We start from the raw sequence: 17,751 nt of genomic DNA on the forward strand, positions 1-17,751 counted from the left end.
CTGCGGTACAAAACATTTGATCAAAGATGCACGAAACCTCAGCGGCGGTCCATCGCGTCCCGCCTTAACGCCCAGGTCTAAAAATGGGGCACGCGAGGCACAGCAAGTTCCAAATTGCCGCCCAAAGGTCTATACACAGCCCACAGGCCCTTTAAAAGAACCTCGACTTGGTCGAATCCAAGACTGCCTTGGACTCCTCCTCTCTGGAATACCTACGTCACGAGAGGTCACCGACAATGGCTACGGCATTAGTGACCCCTTCGATCAGACTCCTCAATCCGGACGTTTTCCGAGAGGTGTTCCTTCGACTTTCCAAGTACGACCTGCTGGATGTGGTCTGTGTGTGCTGGGAATGGAATCATGTCGCTCGGAGGCTGATTGATCAAATGCTGGAAATTGTGGCTTCTGTCAAGATGCAGGAGGCGAATCTACGGTTGCTTCGACGACTACAACAGGACTCGGATTTGCGGCATCGAGTGAAAGATCTTGTCGTGAAGGACTGGTACTTGGACGACTTGCCTCCATGGCCAAAAATCGGCAGTCAATTTGAGGATCCTTGGATTTCGGGAAAGTGCTTCTCTACAACATATATTGACGATAACTCCATGAGTCCGGATTCTCGGGATCTCATGCAACATATGTGTTGCGCATTGGCCTTGATGAACCTTAGTTCCTTCACGTGGTCAGCACTATCTCCGATGCCCATCACCCTTTTCGAGGTCCTGGCGTCCCGGCCGTCGTGTGACATTCACATTCGTCGCAGCGAACGAGCGTACGAAGTCGCTGTCTGGTCACACTCGCCTATCATCAACCATTTGCAGCTACGGTACATGACCCGTGTGGCTTCACAGCTCACAACACTGGAGCTACTGCTACCCTCGGAAGACCCCCTGATACTTTCCAGCCTGGGCAGGCTCGTTGTGCTGTCGCCGAGACTGAAGTCTTTGAAGATTTATACTCTCGGGAAACTCTGGGGTGGCTCCAAAGTCCACTTCGTGTTCACAAGGCCTTCGCGAGGAACTGTCTTTGCTCCTGTACGCTCGATGGAGTGGTTGCAAAGCCCGCTCTTGTTGGCCGGACGACAGCTTGCGCTTGAAACGCTTGAGCTGGACAACTTTTGCGTGTGTCGAATTCGGGACTTCGCCCTCAGCAGCATTACAGATGTTTCGAAGCTACGAAGGATAGGCTTGTCTTGCTTCAGCTTTCTGAGGAATGGACCTTGCCCCTTGAATATTCGCTCCTTCCGCCTTCATTGCCACAATCCTGCAGCTTTCGAAGACCAATACTGCGAAAAGTTGTGGACCTCGAGTGAGGTGCAGGAGATGGTCTCACGTTGCTATTTTCTCACAGAGGTCGAGCTGCTAGACGGGGCAGATATTTTGAGCGGACCTGTGCTGGAGCGTTTGGGAAAGCAATTGACCGGTCTGAGACTCCGTCAAGTGATTTGGCCGAATTCCGTCTCTTCATACGATTTGGATGCCATCAGTAAGACTTGCCCTAGCCTACGCGCTTTGGATATTGACATTCCGAACGCAAAGCTGGTAAGTTATATATGCCACGCTGGTTGCTCTCCGCTGACCTGTCATAGTTCTCTCGCTTCAGCTCTGAAGTCACAACATTGTTCCCTCGCCTTGAACGCTTGACGGTATGTCGAGGTAGCGAAGGACATCTGATCGTAGATTTCTTTACGCCAGACCCGCACCGCTGTTCGGCTACTCTTGCTGATCTTCGGGCTACCTGGGACGAAATGGCGGCTGGAGAGTCCAACCTCGTAGAGTTGACCTTGCACTTTGGTTTCAGGAAGGCTTGGGACAGAGATATCACTTTCTTCACGACGGGAAGGCCGTACGCCGCTCAAGCCGAAATCGGGTCCAGGTCACATACTGCTCAAGCCGATTTACCCGCCAGATTGGTAGGGGATAAGCAACAAGTGGAGACTAGATGCGTTGAAATTGACGAAGCCCGCAAGGCGATTGCGCACCGATGGCAGTGGCTGGACGGGTTCTTTGTACGTCAAAACAGTTGGGAAGAACGATTGAATCATCTCGATGAAGTGGCTGTCCGCGGGCTCTATCTTGTTCGCCGGCGAACGCCCAATGCGCAAGGAGAGTTTGTAAGTTGTTTCGAATCGGCTTCTGAAATTTTATGCTAACGGAGACAGACGCAAAGAGCGATGTAGCAACATATACCATTACGAGATTTCATCGATCCTTGCAAAGAGACAGGCGTGCATTTGTGGAACAAATATCAAGGGTGCCCGTCATTTGGAGAGTTGCCAGGACGATTGTTTACGCGATGTCGTCGACCCCAAAGACCTTGCGAGCCGATTGTGTGTCGTTTCATCCAAAGCACTGCGGCAGCAGTTAGCAACCGCTCAAGTCTGACCACAGGGCTTCACGAACCTGACGCCAAGGTCGAATAGCCGTCAGCGTTTGCTTGTTTGTCATCGTTTCGGTTCGATGTGACGATGCCTGACCACTGATACATCTCTGATCTTCCAGACGGGAGTGTAGCCGGGACTGTGGCTTGTGAGTGGAATGCTAACGCATACAATACAGTAGATCTCATACTTACGGCCAGCTACATGTAGCGCTTCATGCAACAGAGTCGGTGGCAGATACTGCCCGATCACATCGAAAGATTGGCCGTCCCACCGTCGCTGAGCCCAGTCCTTGCCGATGGTGTTTCTGCAGTACATCGCTTGTCCGGGAGCGACGCTACAGAGCATTATGACATGCGAAGGACCTAGCAGTGCCGTGCCGGCGAGGTTCTGTGTTCTTGAGTATCCGGTCATGTACATGATCGCGACTATGTTGGGATTGCAGGGATCATCTGCGCCGCTGATCATTGGCATGATGGGGAAGTCATCATCTTTCCATCCGAGGATGTTGCCGTTCGGAATGTGGAAGACCGGTGTGAGAGTGGTGGGCTTGCATTTAATGACCACAGTATGGTCAAGCATGGTGAGTGGATTGAAAGGCCCAGAGTACGGGCCAAAGGCGGCAGGCACCGCAGCCATTCGATCTGTCCACGAGTTAGCGGCGTCGACAGGATTATTCGGAAATGTACACAACGCTGGAAAGGGGTCTCAAGGGGCCAGATCTCGACTTACTTATGAACATCGACTTGGCGTTTCCATCGTTCCCTAACAGCTGCTGGAGTACTTGTCCCACTGCTGGCTGATTTGTCTGCAGTCGCCATCCGCCATATTCTGCTATACTGAGCGCCTCGTCGACAGCAGCAGGAATGTTGATCCCTAGTACGACGAAACCGGGGTCGATGCATTCGTTGCTGACGGCATAGGCGAATGCCTGCTGGAGCAGGAGAAGAAAAGGGGCGAGAAACAGAAGCATGGCGGAAGAATTGCCTTCCAAAAACCGATGTTGAAGATACGCATACCACTATATATCACCGATACGTTCTGGAGGCCAATCGAGGGCAATCGCCATGCCCGTCTCTTGTCGCCGACCTTCTCGAAACTTGCAAGAAACTGCCTCTTACCGCTGTCGGCGAGCTGTGCCTTCCTGCGGCTCCAGCACCCAACAGAGGACGGCGAGTCGCTTCAGGAGTCTCAATGTACAATCTTCCATTTAGACTAGTACTTCATGTGAGTTCAGCTATTTTCCGAAGCAACCAACTTCTAAACTTCTAGGCGAAATATCGCAGGGTGAGGCAAAGTGCAGCAGGACGCCATACACAGTGGACCACAAGCGTCAAGACAACGAATGACGGCAACGACGATGCATCTCTTATCGGTCCCGACATATCAAACCCATATTCAGACCTCAGAGACCAGGCTATGCGGCCAAGCGACACAAGGCTGTGTCGCTGTGCCGTAGCGGTTACCTGAGACGTTGCACTCCTTTGGCGGTACGCTGTACTCTGTTTGCCCCTTCAATCCCGTCATACTGATAATGCATTCAAACAGCAGGCGTGTTCGTTCATAATGTGCCTTCAACTCTACCGACCGAGCGTCCAGCTCATTCATTACCCTCGTCCCCCTGCTTTCCCTCCACGATGAACCCCTTCTTATACAAGTTGGTAGTGGGAGTTGTTCTGGCATTCAAAGCAAGTTCTGTTCAGGGAGCCCAACAGCGTGACATCCTCGCTACATGTACGACGGACACTGGAGCAACCACATGTGGCCTCGGCGTTGGTGCTACTGCTTCGACGATTGCATTTGCGAGCAACAGTGCCTCAACATGGAGTCAGACGTTCTACGCTACCAGCCTGACAGAATTTGCAGCGGCCACCGCGACCACACCAACGACCATCACCACGACAGATACCACGGGCGAGACAGTTGAAGCCGTCATCTTCACTGGAGGCCTTGCATGGCTCGCGGTTCCCAAGGCCGGAGTTCCTCCAGTCGACCCGCCACAACCCCCTATCTCTGGCCCTCCTGTTACGACCAAGCCTGATCCAACAACTACATCGACCTCATCTTCAAGCAGCACGACCGACCGTGGAACGCAGACGGCCATATCCAACCCTGTACCGAAGAACATGAGGTCTATCCTTGATCAGATACCTGTCTACTACGACGACAATGACATCGAATGCGTCAGTCCCTCGAAAGACATCCCGGTCATCGAACAAGCAAAAGCTAGCCAGATCATCGACGACTTTTGTAAGGACAAGTCCAACCAGACTGCGATTCCAGGGACTCCGATTGAACAAGTTATCAGCCTCGGGGCTGGAAGAAACATCAACGTCAGCGTGTCTGCGTATCCACTCTGCTCAGATACTTTCAGCAGCTGGACCATTGACGAATCGGACTGCAAGTTCTTCCTTGGCGAGGCTTTGAATGGCTGTCAAACAAACACATTGTTGAAGTCGGGAGGTACCGTGAAGGATGCTTGTCTAGACTGGACGTTGCAAATGGAGTTCAACCCGGGGGATCTAGTGTGCAAAGGCACAGCTCTGGGGACCGGCGTCAACCGCGACGAAGCATTCGTACGTACTCCCATCGACCATCTAGATCAAGACTAACACCTCCAGGACGCCATCCACCAATTCTGCGGCAAATACGCCGGAAGCATCAGCACGCCCGACATCAGCAACACGGAAACCTACAAAGAAATCCTGGGCAACAGCGAGATGGTCCTCTCCCTCGAATACAGCTCCGACAAAACCTGTCCCCAACAAGGCGATGAGGCCCGATACCTCATCGAAGGAACCTCCTGCGAGCGCTTCCTCCGTCGTACCATTGATGACTGCAACACGGACTTCACCACCACCACGGGTAAATACGGCGGCAATATAACGGACGCATGCGGTGTCTACACCTTCTCCACGCAAATCAACGAGAAGACGCTCTGCGGTGGCAAGCACGACATCCCCGCCATGAAGAGGGACGACGCCGTCGCCGCGATCAATCAATTCTGCGATCGAGACCAAACGCTAGATCCGAGCTTCAATCCCGGCGGACATTTCTACCAGACGCCGCCTGAGGGCGCGAGTTGGGATACTTATGTCGCTGTGGGGTATGCGATTAAGATGGAGGCGATTTTTGGAGATTTGGGGTTCCAGACGGGATGTGCGCCGGGGAGGAAGTTTGGGACGAAGGGGGACGAGTGTAGGAGGAAGTTGATGACTGTGGTGGAGCAATGTAAGTTCGGAGTGAGATTGTTTTGTGGTAGATGAGCATGACTGACTGGTTTTTCACAGGTCCGTTGAGTGATGGGGGACAGTTGAGTGATAATACGCTGAATGGGTGTGCTTTGTGGTCGATTTATGGGAATAAGGCTTGATAGATGCCATAAGTGTTCGATAATGAATCTGTGGTTTCCTCGTTTATTTCATTCAACGGGGCTCTGGGTTGAATCTGGACTGAGTGATGTTCACTTCAGATTCAGGGGCGAAGTCTGCTAGGCGCTGAGAAGTGAGTACAATCCACGATTCAGGGGCCGCAAAGTTGTACGACTGCGGCCGCAGAACTGCCACACTATACACAATAAAGACTGCCACATTTGGGTCATGTTGGCCTGGACTTCACGATGGATAGCTGGAAGCTGCTCAAAGATTACAATGAGCGATTCATTCCGTATTCAACATGTACTATATTGATCGCTGGAACTCCCCATGACGAGAGTCGAAACTCAACTAGCTTGCAAGACCTGATATACTTTCACACGCGTTCAAAGACGGCCAAACCTGGCTCAAGACAACCACCCCCTCTCACTCATCCTCCCCCTCACTCACAACCTCCCACAACTCCCTCTCCACCCCCGGCAAAATCCACGCCTCAACATACAGCCTCCGATCCCCCTCCGCCGCCATCTCCGCATCCAAAAACCACTTCAAACTGCCCCTCTCGAACAAATGCATCCTACCATGGCCCTTCTGCGGCAAAACCCAAAGATCCAGACGATGCTCGTTCCAGACGTCCCTCACGACTCCATCCTCGTGCATCTTGGGTTTGAAGAGCTGACCGATGCCGAGATGGTCGAAGAGGAATTTCTTGCCGTAGGCTTGGAGGGTGGATGTGAGGGTGGTGATGATAGCGGATTTGGTTCCTTTGCCGGGGTGGACGGTGAGGAGGATGTTGGTGGGGAGGTGGATGTGTTGGAGGTTTGGAGGCAGGGCGTTGACGAGGCGGACGGCGAGGTGGATCGGATCGTTCGAGATGCTATCCGTATGAGCCGCCCCCTCAGGCCGCGTGAACTCATTGAAGGTCATCATCGGCAGGATGGCGACGTTCTGCTCCGGACGGTGGAATTTCGCGTTGAAGAGGACGTTGCGCTTGATCAGTTTGTGGACTTTGTGGTTTGCTGAGGTCAGGCCTATGTATTGGGGTTCGAGGTGCGAGGGCGTGGTGATGTGGTCGTGTTTCAGCGGGTTGGTGAAGGAGTCGATGAGGAGGTTGTTGATCTCGCGTTCGCGGATTTCGATCAGTTTGGCGTGCATGTGGCCGGTGGCGCGGTCGTAGGGGGCGTAGAGCCCGATGCTGAGCGGAGAGTGTTGGGAGTTTTCGGTCTTGTCGGCGATGGTCCAGCCGCCGACGCGGTGGTGGGACCATTGGGTGGTTGTCGGGGAAGGATATTCTGATACACCTCCTCCCTCGGGCATGTTCTCTGCTTGGACGGTGACGATGACGCCGATCATGGGCAGCTTGCCGGTGCTCTCGAGGAAGTGGAGTTCCTCGCTGTCGAAGAAGTCACGCAGAGTCTCGAAGCGGTGGCAGCCTTGCTCGTTGCCGCTCACGTACAAGTCGCGGTGGTCGCCGAAGTGGATGTTGGCGACCATGTGGACGCATTTGCCGTGGGTTTGGAGGAATTGTAAGTACTCTGCCTGTGAGGCGCGCCAGTCGGCACACAGCCTTGCAATGGCTGTAGTCAGTCCCTCCCTGGGGCAATCCAAGCTGATGACGGCTCTGTGGACGTAGATCATCCCGTTGCAGGAGACATGTACCGAGATGCGGACTGGGTCTTTGATCGAGGGGTCGACTTTATCGATGGTATCGTCAGCATCGTCAGCTTCAGCGAAGATTCTGCCGTCGATTGAGCTCTGGAAGATGATCTTTGGAGAGTGGGATGGCGTTTGTGGTTCGTTGGATGAGGACGATGGAATGGAGGCAGAGCGGGACGAGGACAAGCGGATGGTGATGGACTTCTTTCGTGGGGCATTGGAGCGGCCATCCAGTCCATTAGATTGTAAGGTTTCATCCTGAATCAGTCGAACAGGCGTTTCCGGCTCAGTCATCTCATCTGTTTGTTCGGCGTTTGGTCTTGGACTGGTGGCGAGCCAGCGCTTGATGGTGTTTCCTGTAAAGCCCACAGCCTTGCTGATGTGATGCATATCTTCCATTGTGAGATCAGAAAGAAAGACTGGAATGGAACGATTTGTGACACGATGGAATAAGATGGTGAGATGCGAAAGGAAAGAGAATGGCCAAGACATGCACGTTGTGTTTGCTCGACCTGCAGGGGATTCAAACGGGATCTGTTTGGATGCAGACTGATGGTGGCACGGATACTTACCCAACCTCAATCGATACCAAGTCTCAGCTTCCACAGTGAAGTCCCTAGGACGGAATCAGATGCGCCTCCATGTACAATCTCGTATCACCTTTTTTCACCATGTGCTTGTCCAGAAACTGCTCCAATTTGACTTCACCCTTGCGATAAGGGCGTAGCTTTTGCATCGTGCTTGCCTGCGGCATCACCCAGTAGATGATTTTCCACTTTCCTTTGGTGTCCTCGTGGAAGAGTCGTGAAGGATGTTTCCCAGAGCGTATCTTGTGATCGGTAGTCGCCGCATAATGCTCCAGCCTCGCCTGCAGAGTTCCGTCAATGAGTGGGAACGTTTGAGAGGCAAGCGCAAACGCATTGACAGTCATGAGGACATCTCTAGGCACTGCGACATCCTCGAGACCAAGCTCATGGAGCCGATTTTCGATGCGGAATGCCAGATAGATCTTCTCGGCGTCTCCCTGGGACGGGATCCTACTGTCTGAATTGAATTGAATGAAGCTGAGGTTGGGCAGTTTTGGAACGTTTCTCTCCGAGAAGCGATGCTGTACTGCTTGTTTCAGCACCCAGTTGATGTAGACTTCCAAGGGGTATCCAATGGCATCAGCAGAGCGATGCTGTGGTACGCCCTGATACTTCTTGACCAGTCTCGTTCCAGGTTGGAAGGGTTCTTGATGACTGCTCTCCTCTTTTTCTGACAACGTCCCTATCAACGTACCGTTCACTTTTCTGTAAGGCACTTGGACTGGCCTCCAAGTAGACGGGTCGGCGGGATCGTAACGAGCAAGCAAGGCAAGATTCATTGGTGAGTGGCGTGATTGATTTGTGTTTCCTTGTGACAACGAAATCGTTCCGTAGCGATGATATCGGATTCCAGAGTCTGCTTGTTCTTGCGTCTGTGAGGAGTTCTGCGCCTGCGACGAAGTCTTGCTTGCGCCAGAGCCGAGAAACAACTCGATCTTAGCATGAGCCGGCACCACTGCTCCGACCTTCACATCGTGGTGGCTTCTGAAAAGATCTCTGAAGTGTTTGATTCGACATCTCTCGAGTTCTTTGGCATTGACGTAGTGATTCCTCCCCGAATTGTCTTTCTTGAAGGATATTCCCATGTCCAAAACCACCTTTCCGCCGCGCTGTTGAAAGTCAGAGACATATGCGGCATGAGGTCGTGAGGCGGCTTGAAAGTGGCTATCTACAATTTCAGGTAGATCAGACAGCGGCTTGTCCAAGGAGATGACACTTTGCTGCACAGGCAATTCCTGCACAGGAAATTGGTAGCGTTCTTTGGGGAACGAAAACGTCGTCCGAATGTGGCCGCTGCAGCCACGCGGGCCTGAATCTGGCTCCACCCAAGACAGGTAGTTCGGTAGCTTCTCGTCCTCTTCATCGCCACTGTCGTTGTGATTGAAGATAGTTTCGTCAGGCTCTGGATCCTCACTGACAGCCTCTGCGTCCGACGAAGCTGAGGGGCCCTCACTACTCTTTGCATCTTCTGCGTTGCAGGAGCCTGAAGATCCGGCTTCAGAAGTCGCCACAGGTGAATGAAGGCTGGCTTTCTGGGCTGACTGAGAGATCTCGCTTTGGCAATGCTGTGTCGTAACAGGCACAATGTGTGCCTCCATGTAGAGTCGCAGATCGTCCTTCCAGTCATCAGCATCGGACAAAAACTGGGCCAGGCTGCCACACCACCAGAAGCGCATCTTGCGCTCACCATCGTCTTGAGGCATGACCCAAAGATCTATGTTCCACTTGTCGCACTCGTCTCTGGAGAACAGGGTGTATGATTGATTACTGTTGCTTTCTGTATCTTTGTTCAGCAAATTTCGCAAGAGCGTACAGACTCGGGCTGGATCGAAGTGGCTGTAGTAGGGAAACCACTCTGTCGTCGGTATGTCCAAGCTTTGGTTCTGGGAGAGGCGGTTGACAAATCGAATAGCGGTTGGGATCACTCTGTCGACTGCTGAAAGCGGTCCTAGATTGTTCGAGGCGTATGGCTGGAAACTGAGCTTTGGCACACCGGGGACATTTCGATCAGAAACACCAAGCGTAGACGTTTTTTCCAGCTTCTCGATCTTGTTCTTGACAGCATCCTTTAACGACGCAGCGTTTGGTTGTCCGAAATGAGGAAATGGTTTCATCGGCGGCTCGAAGTCGTTCAGGACCTTTCCGGTCTCGACATCACCTAGAAGGCGTTCTGAGACGAGCCAGGACTCGACTGTCAGGGGTTTCAGCATGCCGTTGTTGAATCTCACCAGGTGCGTTGTACGAGCGCCTGTCAACGCCTTGCCGTTCGGGATGCGGTAGTATGACGGCTCCTGAGTGGGGCCCCATCCAAGAGGCAAGAACTGATCGCAATTCGGCTTCAGGAACGTGTCTGCCTCTGAATGCAGTTTTCGGATGGCGACATCAACGATGACAAGTATTGCTTTGGGGTCGAATGGCCGAACGAAAAGATCCTCGACGACTTCGAACTTGAATGTGCCGCGCACGTCTGGCGTCAGATATAGGTCTCTCCAGTCGTTGAATGTGATTGCAGGATACATATGCACTTCTTGTTCAGACAGCTGCAGGCGGTCTATCAGCTGCTGCTCGCTCGTCAGCTTCTCACGTAGCGCTTCTCGCAGCATTTCACTGAAGTCTTTCTCCGACGCTCTGGATTTGATGTCCCTGGAGATGGGTCGCCAGGCCTTGATGGTTGCCGCCTCCGTTTGAGTGTCTGAGCATCTGAATTCGATCGTGACTGTGATGTCGCTGGACTCAATGGTGGGAATGGGTGTGTTGCGATTGCTGGAAGTGGTGGCATTGCTGGTGGTCTCTTGTGAAGGTAGTGCAGCTTGCGGCTGTGGTGAGGTCTCGTGTGGGTTGGATGAATCGTCGGCTGAGCGGTCTACAGCTTGAATCAAGATGTCGCCCAAGACTTCATCATCGGAGGAAGCCATAGGTGGCTGAGCTGGTTTCTCGGGTGAAGAATACAGATCAGGAAAGTTCTTGACGAAGCGGTCTTTTTTGAAACCAAACTCGATGGACATGAGCTTGACTTGAGTGATGAAGCAGAAGAAGCAGTGTTGAAGCGCTTCTCATATATCATACTGCACAAAGGGAGATTCATGTGCAATTGCGGTGGATCTCGTGCCTTCGATTGCTGCGGTGGAAGGTTTGACATTATTCTCATGGGTTCAGCAGCCAAAAATGGAAGATACCAGTGCTGCGTGGACTGTAGCAACCAAGACAGACTGAAAGGGCGAAGAGAATGAAAGATGTGCCTGCAGACAGTCTACACAAACCTGCTGATGCTGAAAGACCGGCTTTGCAAGCAATACATCGCCCTGGTCTCGTTGATGTCCAGATTGAAAGGTGCTTCTGATGCATTGAAACGTCCGAAGCTCCTGCAATGTTTGTTGTGAAGACCCAACAACGAGAAGCATGCAGTGCATTCTGGTTGAGAGGAGAGCGGTAGAGGTGAGGTCGACCGGGATCTCGGGTTTAAACGACGGAGTTTCAAGCCCGGAGGTGAAGACACGGGCTGCAGCCAAATCAGGTAGTAGGGAATCGCCGTCTTCGGTGGAGCTGGACATAGCGGTTATCGGCATGTGAAATTGCGTCAATGGACGTCGGATGGGCGTGGAAGAGGTGTCAGGTCGACTCTCCCTGACAAAGCCGTGAGCCAGGCGAGATCCAATGGGAGGCGTCAGATTTGCCATTATGGGCCCACGTTTCCAGCATCGAGAGTGATTGACCGTGAGAGAGCTGCCATCAGCGTCATCAGACGGGCCGGCGAGGAGTGCAGATGGTGTAGACGATGATAGCTGCTACCCGACTGAGACGGGTACATATAAAGAGGACGAGACTGCGGCATGTGCATGTTGTTGTTGCTGCTGTTAGGTAAGCCAGATTAGATCTCACGAGAAGTGGTCTGAGCTCCTGGACATCGTACGAGGCGCCGTGCAGAGGTAATTTGAATTTGACCGCTCGCCGCACTGGCCCCGACTCGCTTCGATTACATCTACCGCTGCTGCTGCTGTTTCTCTTCCACGAGCAGCTCAGTCTTCCGCGACGTCTCTCCCGCTGGTCGCAGGGTTGCACGAGAAAAGAGACGGGAAAGAGGCATTGGGGAGTCTCTCGACACACAAGAGCTACCGCACTCAGGGACGACGGGCTTGTGATTGGAGCGCAGCCATACTTTCTCCCAGGAACACCACAACTCTCCACTTCTTCACGCATTGAGTTCCCGCCTGCAATATGGCTTCGGTCATGGAAGCGTTCAACGCGTCGTCGACCGCCATTCCAAACACCATCCACGCTACCATTGCATCTGCCAACACCGGCATCCTCAGCAAAGCATTCGACAATGCCTCTCCCGTCAGCTGGTTCGGCGTCTTCTTGACGCTGTTCCTCACAGCCGTGGTATACGATCAGAGTAAGGAAGCAGCGGCGTCAACTTGCGTTGGATACGGACTGATAACTTGGCAGTGTCATACTGGTCGCACAAAGGCCCTCTCGTAGGCGATTCATGGAAGATCCCCTTCGTCGGCCCCTTCTTCGATAGCGTCAAGCCCTCCTTCGACAAGTACTACATCAAGTGGACCTCCGGTCCTCTTTCCTGCGTCTCCGTCTTCCACAAGTTCGTCATCATCGCTGCCACCCGCGACACCGCCCGCAAAGTCTTCAACAGCCCAATGTACGTCAAGCCGTGCGTGGTGGACGTCGCACACAAGCTGCTGAGACCCGAGAACTGGGTCTTTTTGGATGGCAAGGAGCACGTCGAATACCGCAAAGGCCTCAATGGCTTGTTCACTCGCAATGCGCTCGAGACCTACCTGCCAGGTCAGCAAGAGGTGTATGCCGAATACTTCGAGGACTTCCTACGGGAGAGCCAGAATGCAAATGGAGAGCCGAAGCCATGGGTGTACAACCTCCGCGAGTTGATGTGTGCTGTATCTTGCCGCACGTTCGTCGGCCACTACATGTCGCGAGAGGGTGTCAAGGCCATCGCTGACGACTACTACCTGATTACGGCTGCACTTGAGCTGGTCAACTTCCCAATCATCCTCCCATTCACCAAGACCTGGTATGGAAAGAAGTGCGCCGACAAGGTCCTCGAAGCTTTCGCCAACTGTGCTGCCAAGGCTCGTGTTCGCATGAGGCAAAAGGGCGCTGAGCCAGAGTGTATCATGGACCGCTGGATTGTGCAGATGTTGGACTCGGACCGCTACCGTGCGCGTATTGCCAAGGGCGAGAAGGTGCCAGATGAGGAGAAGCCAGCAATGCTTCTCAGGAACTTCTCAGACCTCGAGATCAGCATGACTGTGTTCACTTTCCTGTTCGCATCGCAAGACGCTACTTCCAGCGCTTGCTCTTGGATGCTTCAAATCTGCGCAGACCGACCGGACATTCTGCAGAAGGTCCGCGAGGAGGGCGACAGACTTCGACCAGATCATAACCAGGAAGTGTCTCTTGAAATTCTTGAGAAGATGGTGAGTTCACTTTTCCAGGAAGCGATTTGTTTGCATGCTAACGTCACTGCAGGAGTACACTCGTGCCGTGGTCAAAGAGACTCTCCGCTACCGCCCACCTGTCATTATGGTTCCATACGTCGTAAAGAAGGACTTCCCTATCCCAGAGAGCAACTACGTCGCCAAGAAGGGTTCCATGATCGTTCCATCCACTTGGTTGTCTCTCCACGACCCCGAAGCCTACGAGAGACCCGACGAATTCGAGCCAATGCGATGGATCACCGGCAACGCAGAAGAGCAGGGCAAGAACTGGCTGGTGTTCGGCACCGGTCCACACTACTGCCTTGGACAGACCTACGCCACTCTCAACTTGATGCTCATGCTGCACAAGCTGAGTGCACAATACGAGTGGAAGCACACCATCACCCCAACGAGTGAGGAGATCCGCGTGTTTGCGACCATTTTCCCAATGGACGACCTACTGCTCACTTTCTCGCGCAGAGAGGGTGCGTAGGTTTGTGTTTTGAGCGAGTATGTCTTTTTTTAGCTATGATTCTTCCACCGATGCGTTAACCAGCGCGCACGGTGGGAACTCCGTCTCATTGAGATACACCATTGCTCCTTGCATATATGCTCGAGCATGCATAGAAGAAAATCCAAATGAAGCTAAAAGTAATTCTGAGCTCACTCTCTTCAACGCAGTCGTGACTTCTGCTTCTGGTCATCCTTCATAGTCTGTTCACCTCGCTCCTGCCTTCACATGCAGCGGCGCAGGGAGCGGCTCAGTAGCGTCGCGCTAGTCTCGACGTCACATGTAGAGGCCACCACATGTCACTCAGTTGCATGCGCTCAACCCTTTCTGAACTTGACTAACCCTTCTTGTTCTTGTTACTACTCCAGCCCAAACACATACAACAACACAATTCAGGAGCAGCTATGATGGCGTCAGGAGTACTTGAAGTCCATGACGCAAAGCAACCGCCTCCACGAGACACGTTCTCTACCATACCTATGGCAACAAGCAGCACGAAATCCACGAGCAATGGTCGAAAGCGAAAGCCATCAGATCAGGACGAAGTTGCAGGTGATGGTAATGGCGAGCAGGTACGTACCGCTTCTCTACATCTACTTTGCCCAATCTCACAGAAAGTAGATTGCGACCAAACGAGTGAGGAAACTGGTACCTTTCAACCCAGATGGAGTCTTCGCTTCACTAGTCGGCGTCTACGACGTCTTCAAACGGGAGCCCATCTCGGCGGCATATCTGGGCTTCAGCGACATTGGCGACCTGCGCAGATTCGTTGCATCTCACGTCTTTCTGGAGCACTTCCTTCGATACAAGACCGAGGACAACTGGTCCAACAGCCTGTTCGCTGATAGTGCGTTCGATGAGATCAAAGAGTCCTTCCTCAATCCAGCAGCAGATGCGAGCAAGTACCCAGTGAAAATGCAGGATAGGCCCGGCGCAGCATTCAAACTCCATCCAAAAGGGCAGATACCTGGGTGGACTGGCACGCAGTCTGGAAAGAAAGGGTCGCACAAGCGGGCTTTGCCGAGGACCACTTCGTTGGCATACATCCTGATCTTGATGGTGGAGGATCTCGACGCGAAGGCCGACTTTTTGGTGAATCCAGAAACACAGGAGAGTATGGTCGCGAAGCTCAACAAGGCGCTGCCTCATGTGGTGTCGACTCCACATATCACGGAGATGCCCATCAAGTACCCAAAGCTTAAGACTGCTTTCGTGGAGTCAGAGCTGGAACCGTACAGCCGAGCGATGGTCTTGCTTCGGTACGCTCAATATGCGTACAACAAGACCAATTGGAAGCGCATGAGCAAGATGGAGCTTAGGTTCTGTCAAAGCGTCACCGTCGCTGACATACCGCACTGGATGCAGCCCCATCCAGTGACGACGGCGCGTGCTGACCATGTGGACAACGGAATGCGACAAGGCGAGGCCAGGCCAGTCACACAGAGTTTACCATCAGGGCAGCCGATTCGCCACAGACAAGTCATCGATCTCACTACCACGCCTGAACCTCACGAAATGGGCATCCCTCTGAAACGAGAATCACCAGATCTTGAGGAGAGACCCGAGCCCAATCTACGGGTGGTAGATGATAGGACTACGTGCGACCTCAATTCAGCGGAACGAGGCGTCTCTGGGAACGGGAAAGGCAAGGGTGTGGAAGACGACGCGGTGCTTCAGTCTCAGCTGGAAGAGGCAAAGCTGAGGCTCGAGATTGTACTACTAGAGCGAAAGATGGCGGCCAGGAAAAAGGAGAATTAAACTTGAGATGGCAACAACTTCTCGGCACTTATGAGACCTGGAAACTGGACGTTGAAGAAAACAGCGGACAGGCACCACGATGAACTCAAGCGACCATGAATTTACTTTGTACGTTATACAACATCTTCTGACTGAGTGACAACAAACATCAGTATAGGAATCCCGTCGATTGACAGCTAGGTGTACGCTGATGAAGTTCCTGTTGTTTCCCATTCACCTCAACTTTCACATGACGCCGAAATTTAGCCGCTAGCGTCTCGCTAGCTGAAGTTCTCTGGAAACTTCCAAACCTTGAAGCTCGAATTCCGATCACGTAGCGTTTGCTCATGCAACGTGCCGCCGCACGAAACAACTTTGGTGTCACATCGTGGTGTCCTCATCAGTCTGCGGTTGGAGAGCAGAGCGAAAATGCCGCCACGCACGAATGCGGTGTACCAAGCGCCTCGAACGGGCGGCCACTCGACCTCATCTTATGAGGACACACCAGAGGCTTCCGCCACCTCGACGACCGGGCGTGGCAAGCGGAAGGCCAGCGATGATGTCGATGACGAGGAGGTACGCACTTGCGAGGAGCTTCCACTCCTCACCTTTTAACTTACTGTGAGATAGATCGATGAATATGGCGACATCGGCGACGGCACTACTCGCCAAATCCCTGACGCCATCACACCTGGCAATCGCGAGACTGCACTCGGCTTCATCGACTTTGACAAGCAACGATACTTCTGCGCCGCGTATCTGGGCTTTACGAATGCAGCCGACCTGCGCCTATTTGTCCTTTCTCACTACTTTCTACAATACTACCTGCACTATCGGGAGGAAGGTGCGCCTAGAGTTCGCAAGGATACCGTCTTCAGGATCATTAGAGATCACTTCCTAAAGCCAGGCTCGGACAAGAGTCGGTTCCCGCTAAAGCTGAGAGACGGAGGGAATGCCATCACGCAACTCCGGAAAAAGAAGAAGACTCCACGGACTGAGAGAATGGGCAGGGAAGCATTTCGAAAACAGCAGATCGAGGAGACGAAAGAGTACGTCGCCCACCTTCTTATCCTCATGGTTGAGGACCTTGACGCACAACCCGACAGCATCGTGGACCCCGTCCTTCAGAAACAGAGTTGGACGGGTCTGGTGGCGAACATGCCACACATGCAACGAGTACCCAACGTGTCAAACAAGACTGTTCAATTTCCGAAGCTGAAGACGCGGTACATCGAGTCAGATCTGGAGCCCTACAACCGAGCGTACAATCTACTCAGGTACGCAAACACCTGCCTCAACTCGTCTTCGTGGCACCAGAGGGGCAAGCTCGCTCCACGCGCTTCCAATGTCGTTCTGCCTAACGATGTACCGGTTTGGATGCGCGAAGACGCACCGACAATGGACATGGAGGATCAGGAAGTTGACGATCAATACCATCAAGAGCAGGTTCAAGAGCAGGTTCAAGAGCAGGTCGAAGAGCAGGTTGAAGAGTTGGTGGAAGAGCAGGTTGAAGAATTGGTGGAAGAGCAGGTTGAAGAGGATATCCAGGGTACCAACTCCACCTGCAGGCGCGAGGCGTCACGTTTGCCAGAGTCGGACGACGCCGACAATCCCACGGGCCTCTTCACGAGCCCACAGCCGCAAGCACGAAAGACTGTCATCAAGCAGGAGCCTGTCGACGACATCATCGACCTCACCGAGAGTCCTGAGCCAGAAGCGGGTCCAGTGAAGCAGGAGCCTATTGACGACGTCTATCAGTCGGCGACGAGTTCCAACATGCGAGAGCAAGACGGGGATGCCGCAACAGCAGAGGAGCCTTATAGACGGCCAGCTCCCTCAAAGCGACGTCGAATGCAACGAGAAGAGATGGATGAGGACGAGGACGAACAGGACCTTCAATCGCAGTTGAAAGAGACCAAGCTGCAGCTGAAGATCGTACAGCTGGAGCGCCGGCTTGCAGCCCAGAAGAAGGCGAAGAAGGGTTGAAGGGCTTCGATGATTCGAGCGCAGCCGACTGAAATCGCTAGAAGAGAGCGTTCCAACGCAGAAGGACAAC

General features: G+C 53.1%; 7 protein-coding genes across 7 annotated transcripts; 5 read left to right on the plus strand and 2 right to left on the minus strand.

The window, feature by feature from the left end:
* Window positions 1-236: 236 nt before the first annotated feature.
* Window positions 237-2,179, plus strand: M409DRAFT_27481 (uncharacterized protein; the record flags this gene model as incomplete). The annotated part of the gene is made up of 3 exons (XM_033808590.1): window positions 237-1,541; window positions 1,589-2,113; window positions 2,162-2,179. 3 exons carry the CDS (start codon window positions 237-239, stop codon window positions 2,177-2,179), a joined length of 1,848 nt encoding a protein of 615 aa, XP_033662990.1.
* Window positions 2,180-2,394: 215 nt separating this feature from the next.
* On the minus strand, window positions 2,395-3,353 carry M409DRAFT_58548 (uncharacterized protein; the record flags this gene model as incomplete). The annotated part of the gene is made up of 3 exons (XM_033813939.1): window positions 2,395-2,540; window positions 2,575-3,024; window positions 3,113-3,353. The coding sequence occupies 3 exons, from the start codon at window positions 3,351-3,353 to the stop codon at window positions 2,395-2,397; spliced, it is 837 nt and encodes a 278-aa protein (XP_033662991.1).
* Window positions 3,354-4,017: 664 nt separating this feature from the next.
* On the plus strand, window positions 4,018-5,753 carry M409DRAFT_58549 (uncharacterized protein; the record flags this gene model as incomplete). The annotated part of the gene is made up of 3 exons (XM_033813940.1): window positions 4,018-4,956; window positions 5,002-5,611; window positions 5,671-5,753. The coding sequence occupies 3 exons, from the start codon at window positions 4,018-4,020 to the stop codon at window positions 5,751-5,753; spliced, it is 1,632 nt and encodes a 543-aa protein (XP_033662992.1).
* A 427-nt stretch (window positions 5,754-6,180) lies between these two features.
* M409DRAFT_58550 (uncharacterized protein) lies at window positions 6,181-11,674 on the minus strand (the record flags this gene model as incomplete). The annotated part of the gene is made up of 5 exons (XM_033813941.1): window positions 6,181-7,766; window positions 7,983-8,026; window positions 8,058-11,010; window positions 11,064-11,178; window positions 11,258-11,674. The coding sequence occupies 5 exons, from the start codon at window positions 11,672-11,674 to the stop codon at window positions 6,181-6,183; spliced, it is 5,115 nt and encodes a 1,704-aa protein (XP_033662993.1).
* A 538-nt stretch (window positions 11,675-12,212) lies between these two features.
* M409DRAFT_27486 (uncharacterized protein) lies at window positions 12,213-13,940 on the plus strand (the record flags this gene model as incomplete). Its single annotated transcript, XM_033808591.1, has 3 exons — window positions 12,213-12,390; window positions 12,444-13,447; window positions 13,500-13,940. 3 exons carry the CDS (start codon window positions 12,213-12,215, stop codon window positions 13,938-13,940), a joined length of 1,623 nt encoding a protein of 540 aa, XP_033662994.1.
* A 425-nt stretch (window positions 13,941-14,365) lies between these two features.
* Window positions 14,366-15,716, plus strand: M409DRAFT_27487 (uncharacterized protein; the record flags this gene model as incomplete). The annotated part of the gene is made up of 2 exons (XM_033808592.1): window positions 14,366-14,530; window positions 14,580-15,716. The coding sequence occupies 2 exons, from the start codon at window positions 14,366-14,368 to the stop codon at window positions 15,714-15,716; spliced, it is 1,302 nt and encodes a 433-aa protein (XP_033662995.1).
* A 408-nt stretch (window positions 15,717-16,124) lies between these two features.
* M409DRAFT_27488 (uncharacterized protein) lies at window positions 16,125-17,681 on the plus strand (the record flags this gene model as incomplete). The annotated part of the gene is made up of 2 exons (XM_033808593.1): window positions 16,125-16,271; window positions 16,326-17,681. 2 exons carry the CDS (start codon window positions 16,125-16,127, stop codon window positions 17,679-17,681), a joined length of 1,503 nt encoding a protein of 500 aa, XP_033662996.1.
* Window positions 17,682-17,751: the final 70 nt, after the last annotated feature.

This window comes from Zasmidium cellare, assembly GCF_010093935.1.
Source record: "Zasmidium cellare ATCC 36951 unplaced genomic scaffold M409scaffold_37, whole genome shotgun sequence".
In the NCBI taxonomy this organism is placed as follows: domain Eukaryota; kingdom Fungi; phylum Ascomycota; class Dothideomycetes; order Mycosphaerellales; family Mycosphaerellaceae; genus Zasmidium; species Zasmidium cellare.